Source organism: Cyprinodon tularosa, unplaced genomic scaffold (assembly GCF_016077235.1).
Source record: "Cyprinodon tularosa strain WSP-4 unplaced genomic scaffold, ASM1607723v1 ctg536, whole genome shotgun sequence".
NCBI classification, from domain to species: domain Eukaryota; kingdom Metazoa; phylum Chordata; class Actinopteri; order Cyprinodontiformes; family Cyprinodontidae; genus Cyprinodon; species Cyprinodon tularosa.
Genome location: NW_024039270.1, coordinates 213,665 through 222,801, shown reverse-complemented (window position 1 = coordinate 222,801; position 9,137 = coordinate 213,665). Strand labels below are relative to the sequence as shown.

General features: G+C 36.5%; 1 protein-coding gene across 3 annotated transcripts in view; it reads right to left on the bottom strand.

Annotated features, from left to right (window-relative positions):
- Positions 1-2,059: 2,059 nt before the first annotated feature.
- Positions 2,060-9,137, bottom strand: part of lingo2 (leucine rich repeat and Ig domain containing 2) — a 213,649-nt gene continuing 206,571 nt past the window's right edge. For all 3 annotated transcript variants that reach the window (XM_038304510.1, XM_038304509.1, XM_038304511.1), the window contains one exon: positions 2,060-4,242. In XM_038304510.1, the coding sequence (XP_038160438.1) occupies positions 2,389-4,230 (1,842 nt within the window). In that variant the 5' untranslated portion in view covers positions 4,231-4,242 and the 3' untranslated portion in view covers positions 2,060-2,388. The remainder of the gene's footprint in view (positions 4,243-9,137) is intronic.

Here is a 9,137-nt window from a genome sequence, read left to right as displayed (position 1 = left end):
TTGGTGGGGATTGTTACTTTTGATTTGTCTTTAGTGTGTAAAGCTTGTATGCTCTAGGTCTAGCATCTTTGGTACATGGATGTAAAAACCTCCTTACAGGAAGATCAGATTTTAATGTAATTTGGCAAAATGAGCTGTGTGAACATGGGTAGTCCTAGCCTAAGAAGTTCAATTTGTTTCTGTTTTCTTTGAAGGAACCCAGGGTTCCTGAATATACCTGAATTATTCTCTGGAACCCAATGCCCCTCTTAAAAACAATAGAAATGCACACAGTATTGTTCTTGAGTAAATTCAAACAAATGAAAATCTGTTTTATAGGACTGTTAGAATTATTCATAATAAAGTATTAAGTATTAGACATTTGACTGCATAATTATGCAATACAAAATGTCTGATCCTTCAATTTGCAGAAAAGGATTATTTAGTCATTTAATAGACATTTGAGTCTAATATGTCTATTTCTAAGCCAAAAAACAGCAGGTTTATTAAAATAGTTATTAAGACAGTGGGCAATTCTGGTAAAATGTTTACTCACACTCAATACTGACATTCAGTTAGGTTAAGTGACAGTCTCATTATTCTGTGGAGTTTTTTTAATAATCCAAATAGGTCACACTTAAACACATATACAGTACTGTGAAAAAAACAGTGTTTGTCAATATCGCAGAACTCACTGGATCAGTTTAATATCAGACAAATAAAAGAGAATAATTTTTTCAAGTCAGTTTTTATATTCTTTAAAGGCCGCTTTGACTATCTGTTGTGCATTTTAAATGTTGGAGACTGGCACAACAGCATCAGAAAATCACAAAAACTTTAAACGGAAGTTGTATCGTCAAAAGTGTAATCACTACATCTGCTGTGATATATTTTGCCTTTTTATTCCTTCCTCTCTTTCCTGGCTCCATTACTATGTATAGATTATTTCTATACATTATTTGTACAGATTGACATGGTTCTTGGTAGTTGAAAATATTAATTGATTGATTTGGCCTCACCATGGACAAACCTTATTATACTCTACTGCTTTTAAAAAATTAAGACACTTTCATAAAAGAACAAACTCCCAGTCTTGAAATTACCCAATAAAAGTAATCTATCTGTATTTTATTTGAAGTATTTCATACACCTACAGTAAGGTTCTAAAATCTGTAGGATCTAGGACAGCCTTGCATCTATGGAGGTTCAGAAAACTTAACAAAATGAAACTACTATTTGTGTTTGGATTTTTTGTGAATCTATAGATCAACAGACATGATTTATCAGTCAACATTCAACAGGGAAACTAAATGTTTTATGTGAGGGGATTTGGCAGGAATAATATGACACATATGTACAAATACATATTCATTTATTTCACGTACTTTTTTTACCTTTTATGTTTTTTTTATTTTATTTTTTACAATCTAAATGATTCAACAACAAAATGAAGAACTACCACAACAAAGTCCAAATTTTCTACAGGGTAAAAATTATGCAAATGTCACGTTTGTAAAATTGACACATGTAATTAGTCAATCAGCAGAGATAATGTTAAAGTAAAAAGAAAAAAAAAAAGAGACAAAAACAGGACAAAAGGTATCTGTCTGTACCTCGATATATACCAGGTAATTTTCAGGATGATCAAAGGTTAATGTTAGATCTGAAAGTTGTTAGAACATGGGCTTTTGCAAAATTAGGAACATTTTTCATAAATATTATTATTAGTAAATTCTATAAGCCTTTATATAACCCAGGTGGCAACTGGGGGAACAAGGGCAGAAAATCATCTGTAGAAGCCCTTCCAAACTCAATGAAAAGTTGTTCTTGCTGAAGGTGTGGGTTTGGAATTTTGGCTAATGCAAACCATGAATATTGCTATGTTCTTTTGAATGAAAATCCACACAGGTACATAATGAAGCATCCAGTAAACATTGTACTGAACAGAAGAAATCATGGTCTCTCATTGTTCAGTGAATAAGCATGACGCAGGACTAAACAAAGTAGGTTAATAGCTTAGATACAAATTCATACTGTACATTGTTTAGATAAGTCTGTAACCCAAAAGTAAGGGCTTCTCTTTTTTTACATACAAATTTCAAAAAGTTAATACATGACACCTTTTGCCTTTAGGTCCTCATGGCGACAACTGCTTCCATGCCTCATTTTAGAAGTTCCCAGCTGGCAGTTATGTAAGACTTGTGATGTGCTTTTCATAGCTGAAACATGGTATCCTGGTATTATTTTACAATCCAGTGATTCATGGCATGTCCCATTATCTTAGGTACCATTAAACATTTCGCAACCTTTTTCAGTCATCCTATTTTCAAAAAAATACTTTATACTTCAGGCATTTCCATAATCCAGTCATCCTCTGTGTCTCTCTCTCTATTTATACGTATATTTAAGTTACATCATTTTCATGTTAAAACGACGAGGACCAGCTTGTCCCTCTGCTGAATCAACATTAGTACCATTGGACTTTGACCGAGGTACATACTCAACATCAATGTTGTTTTTATGTTTTCCTTTTCCTCTGCTCCACACAAAAAGGAGCAGGAAGCAAAACAAAACGACTCCCAAAAAGGTGAAACAACCCATAGCTGTGGATACTAAAATAGTCTTCAGGTCCAAACCAAGGGAAATGTTGGCTGTTTCGTTTGCAGTGGCATTGTTGGGGTCTGTATAATGCTGGGTCCTGTTGGCATACAGGGATCCCAGACTTTTCACCGCTAATGAAGCCATAAGTGTGTCATTCCCAGCAGTGTTGGAGGCCAGGCAAATGTACACTCCACTGTCTTGTATCTCAGCAGACTTAATCTCTAATGTGCCATTGTTATGGACCATAAGTCTTCCATGATTCCGACTTGTCAATACTCGTCGACGTGGGGACAACCATGACACAGTTGGCCTTGGTGTCCCTTCAGCACTGCAGCGAAGCATTGCCTGCTGGCCCTCATCAACAGTAATTGTTTGGGTTTTATTCTCTCGAATTTTTGGCTTGGTGCATGTTACATAATAGGACAGGAGAGCTTCCTTAAACTCCTTAAAAGGCCTTCCACGAATCCCCTCAGGTGTGCTGCATTCCGGCTGTGAGTCTCCAAAAAAGATAGAGTGCTTTTTCTGCAGAATCCACATAAGACGACAGTCACACACCAAGGGGTTGTTATCAATCAGTAGAACTTCAAGAGCTTCGGGAGACTGAAATACTCCCTTTTCCAAGGTGTCCAGGTGGTTGTGAGAGACATTGAGGACTTTGAGTCCACGAAGACCTTGAAAAGCGTATGGTTCAATGGCAGTAAGCTGAGCTCCAACTAGATGTAACTCACGCAGACGTACCAGCTGCATCAGCATCCCTCCTTCTATGTGCCTGATACGGTTGTAGGACAAGTTGAGGTGTGTCAGGTAGGGCAGATGCTTAAGGGCTTGGTAAGGAAAAGAGGATAAGTTGGTGTTGGTTATGAACAATGTTGTCAGGTTTAGGCCATGAAGGGTATTAGCGGGCACGTGGTCTAAAGATGGACAGTTATCAATTTCCAAATGCCGAAGCCGGAAAAGCTTATTGAATGAGTACGGATGCAAAGTGCTAATGCTGAGGTAACGGAGATGAAGGCTGACTAGGTTGTGCAGATGTGAGAGGGCCTCAGTTGGTACAACAGTAAGGTTGCATCGTTCTAGTGTTAACTCCTCCAAGCTTAAGAGTCCACTGAATGCACGGTGAGAGATATAGACCAGTTCATTATCACCTACTTCCAAAGCCCTCAGATTATGCAAATCCTGGAACATATAATCCAAAAGGACGACAATTTTATTGTCACTTATATCAAGTTGAGTAAGATTAGTTAGGGCTGTGAAAACACCCAAAGGGAGGAGCTTGATTCGATTACTCTTAAGACTGAGTGAGTGCATGTTAAACAAGGCATTAAAAGCTCCAGGCTCAACATAGCTGATAAGATTTCCACTGAGGTCAAGCTCCTCCAGCCCAGGGAAGGCAATAAAGTCATCAGGGTTGATCATTGTGAGCTTATTTTTACTCAGATCCAAGATCCTGGTCTCTGTTGGGATGCCATCTGGGATGGTGGGCATTCGCTTGCGGTGACAGACAACTGCCTTGGTCTGTGCTGAGCACTCACAGCGTGAGGGACATCCCAAGGTAGAGCCGACAAAGGCAGCCATAAGTGCCAGTCCAAGAAATGGCTGCCAACATGAGACAACCGTGTGCAGCATGACTCTGTTCATACAGTCCACCATTCTGTCACGGTTCTGAAAAAAAGAAGAAGAAAAAAAGAGAAACAGGCAATCAGATAGTGACTCATGGTGGAAAAAAAACCTGCATTCCTGTAAAATATTTTTGTAAATAATCTAAAAAATACTTTATCTGCTTCACCAGTACTTGGTTGCTTAACAGTGGGAGGCTGTAGTAGATAAATATCTAATCTCTGTCTTTTAGTTTAAATCTGGTAAACAATTTAAAATCTCCACACCAACTGAATAAAAAGAGCCCCTGGTTTTGCATTAATTTATAACATTTTAAATCTAATCACAAAGTAAGATGTTTTATTTTCAATGGTGTTTCTTTTTGAGTGTTAGGGATCCTAAACCTACCCTGTAAATGTCATGAATTATTGGTCAAATATGAGCTGTTAAACTTCAAAGATGTAGTCATTGAACAGAATTAAATGCACGCTAAATTGAACTTGATTATTTGAGTCTGTTGGGCAGAAATCAGCTGCTTAATCTGCTCTCGGACTCAGTTTCCCCTCCGCTCTGTTAGTTTTTAGAAGAAACTCTCATTGGGACTTGAGGATCCATATTTTGACGCTCACAATGAAAGTAGGGCCCTAATTAATAAAACCTAAAAATCGTTCATTTCCTTTGAAGGTTACTATATAGTAGGAGTGTTGGCCTAATGGTTAGAGCAGTGCGCTTGTGCTCTGAGAAGGTTCACTCTGAGTTCTTGAGCAAAACTCTTAACCCCACACTGCTCTCCGGGCACCACACAATGGCAGACCACTGCTCCCCAAGTGGATGGGTTAAATTCAGAGAGTGAATTTCCCCATTGTGGGACAATGAGGGGATTTACATTTACATATATGGGATCGGTGCGGCCTGGGGGCAGCTCATGAATCTGGCTGCTTGATGCTGATTGAACAATCTTAAAGATTTGACTGAAGGTGGCCAGGCAGAGGAGACGTTTTCCTCATGAGACTCAGACAAGGGGAAACAAACAATAATTCGATCATAACAGTCATCTTGTGCAAAACTTCCCAGGGTTTTAGTCGTTAAGAGCTCTGTGCAGCGCTTTTTATTCTATTAAAAATCAACACATATTTTCTTTACACAATGTTTGTTTGCTTGTGAGTTTTGCATAAAAATCCCAATGATGTGTAAGGAATCTGCTGCCTGTAACAAATCGTAAGGCACAGTGATAAACAGTATTTAAAAAGACATTTGGTTAAAGCATTCATTTATAAAACAGTTCCATAATCCAGGGATTGTTAGAAGGTTGCTAATACCAATTTTCTTCTAGAAAAACAGAGAAAAACAGGATACAAAGTGATAAGAAAACTTCAATCTCAGTATTCTTAAAAAAATTATTATGTGCTTTTAAAGGAAAGCCTTTAATCCAATATACAGTAAAACCAAGATGTTTATGATTAATGACAAACCAAATTTGTGCACCTTATGCCATGGTAAGCAATAAGGAGCTCTTCGATAATCTCTGGGAGTGCAAGAAGACCACCTTCATCTTATCCTCATTCAAATGACATTAACTGACAATGGCATTAACTGACTAACATTGATGCTACAAAAAGAGGCGCTGCCAAATGACATTTAATGAAGATAATGGAAGTCAGTAGTCGCAGTCTTTAGATCTAATTTATGTTTTCTGCATGAAAGGACTCATTTTATGTAGGAGGATATTATTGTAAACATCATGCTTTTAAGATATGCATTTTTAATTTCCTTTCTAAAGGTCTGTTGATAATAACTACAAATGGATTCAATTATGTTGTGACTTCAAAACATGGAAAACAATAATTGTTTCACGAGTGAAAGTTCAGGGTTCCATCTGTTTAATTACTGCGAGAATAAAATACTTTCAGGATGAATGTCTGACATTTATATCTATTAATTAATTGTTATTATTTGTTTTAGTTATTTTTTCTGCTGTAACATCAAAACAAACTTCTAGAGGTCAGTTGTTGTTTATTAGCAAGCTCCTTAGGTTTATTACCAAGAAAAACAAGACTTCATGATTTAAAACAAGTATAACGCATAAAAAAGGTACAATATTTACAGATTCTGAAAATCTGAAAATTTTTGACCTATGAGGCAGAAACTCTAAAAACACCAGAGATGATTTGGCTTTAATTGGAGCTGGCAGAGTCAAGCAATCATAGCTCAGGTTATTTATTAGTCTTCTTGCATGTCATGCAAAGTGGACCCCGACTGGCCATGTATGACTTCTAATTATTTAACAACTAATTATCCCTACAGCTTCTATATGCCCTAAATAAAGATATTCAAATTCCAAGGACATAATAATACTTGACTTAATTGTAGATCCGGAGGTCAGATAGTTTCAGTTATGTATCCTGTTGGCAAAGGTGCTATTTAAACAAGAAAACATTAAAATTATTATAAAACTCAATTATAGTCCTCATGTATTTGAATGTGAGCTATGGGGATATACACAATCTTAATCTGGTGAGTGACTACCACTGCAAAAACAAAGCTTAACATAGCCTAAAATAAATGAGATTGGAATAATAGCATTCAATTTCAATACATGACTCTGTAACTTCTGCATTTTGCTCACCTTAAGTGTATATTAAGTTGTAACTGAGTTTAACTAGTTGTGATGACATTTATCCAAGTGTGCACACCCTGGAAGCTCAGGAAGCACTTATTTCAACAAGGTAGTTTAAGGATTTAGATTACAACCTGATCTTTGTGCAATCAGCCAATAAACGGTACCTCAGAAACAGTTTTTACTCTTTCTCTCAGGAAAGGTTTTCATACTGTTTGATAGGGCCCCCAAGCACTGATCACTGCACATGATGTGATTTGTTCTCACACTAAAAAGCTTCACTGTGCTTCTGGTGCTTGTTGTAAGACACCTGCTCTCTTAACTGACCAATCGTCAACACCCTTTAAACATAATCATAAGGATTTCTGTATTTTATTTGAATTGTGGATGAACAGAGCAGTTTTGGATGGGAAGTGAAGGAAAACAATAAACTGGGGAAATATTAAATGGTCCATAATGTGTGTTCATCCAGTGTGTGAATCTGTTACATGCTTGGTGCAGTAGTTGTTCATTGAGCTCTGAAGTGCATCAGAGTCTGGTATTGCTGTTCCAAAAAAACAAAAAAGTTAAAATGTTATAAGAGGTTAAAAAAAAAAAGCATTAGAATTATTTAAATAAAAAATACATCAAAATCTAGTCCAAATTGTTTCATATATGCAAAAACAATAGTTGCTGAGCAATTAGGAGACTGTAATTAAAGACTTTCAGTTTCTGTAATGCGGTTTTACTCATTCTAATTCAGTAACTTAATGATAACATTTGTTTAGCTAAAGTGACTTGTTTTTCTATGAAATGTATATTTTAAACCTGAAGTTAACAGTAGCTAGAATTTCTTACTTTAATAAATAGGTTTATTTACGGGGACTGAATATGAAAAAATAACATTTTTTATTTATTCCTTTTTTGTTAATATCTGAAAAGGTGGCATGTTGCTCTGTTTATTCTAAAACCCTTATATCAAATTTAACAGCTGTACAATCTTAGTATAAATACAGCACTACTGAGAAGGCCAGAGAAGCTAGACAACTGTTAATTATGCTACAAAGGCACAATGAAGACCAAGAAACAAACCAGAGACACCCTGTGTGGTAGAGAATGATCTCTTCCAATTACTGAGAGAACAAAATTACCCCCATGAAAGACGGTGGCAGCATCATGCAGAAGGGATTTGTTTCTTTTACAGGGGTACAGGACAGCCAAGTTGGACAGAGCTAAATGGTCCTGGAAGAAAACCTGATAAAGGATTCAAAAGACTAGTTTGGAGTTTCAATCCAGCAGTACTACAATTGGGCTAAACAAGCAGTTAGAGATGTAATGGAAAGGTTCAAATCAAAGCATATTCAACTGTTGTTATGGCCTAATCAAAGCCCAGATATGGAGGATCTGTGGTCAGTCTATTAAACTAACATTCACATAGGATGTTCATCTGATCTATGGTTATTTTGCGAAAGAGAGTATGTAAAGATTTGATTCTGTAGATGTTCAAAGCTAGGGGAAATCTGTCCTATTTTGGATTTTTGCAGCAAAATATGATTCAACAAAGTATTGACTTTGGCAGTAAAACCTAAAGCACAACATTCCTTTCTGATTTGTGAAAATCCTCTAAAAACATGTTGGATTTTCCCTCTACTTCCAATTTAGGAACCTCTTTGTGTTGGTCTATCACATACAAACCAGCAAGGTGAACTTTAGCCAGGAGTTCAGTTACAGTAAATCTAACTTTAAATATAAAAATGTCAGAAATCAATAAAGTACTGGTGGTTTAGAATAAAAAACAAGTTAGCCCAGATTTACAGCTTGTAATTAGCCCATCTTTTTTAAATTACCATCTGTTGGTAATCGTATGGGGTACAGTTAAGTGGGAAGAGGCAGCATAGCTCTTTGCCTCATCCATATTTGAGAGGATCTTAAAAAAGGCAAACATGTCAAATATTGTAACAAAATACTTTCCCAGGAAGTGCCATGGATACAGTTAAAAAACTTCAACCAGAACATTTTACACAAATATCTGATTACGTGATGAAGCATGCAGTAAAATACACATAAACAAAGGTTCTAGATTTCTATTTCCTGAAAATTAAGGTGAAAAAATTATACAAGCATATTGTATAATTCATTAAGAAAACAACACAGCAAAAATGAAGCCTATTATAGTCGCATGATTGAGGGTTTTGGGACCTTGAGCCCTTAAAAGAGATGATCAACAGCCTTGGGGCAATATTAGCATTCCATGCAGAAATCATCCTTCTGCTTGGCTTGCAGAGCGAAGTTAAAGCTCAGTTAATCCGTGTTAATTAGAGATAAACTTGGTAGATTGAGTCTGTTTCTCCTGTTCAGCCCGATC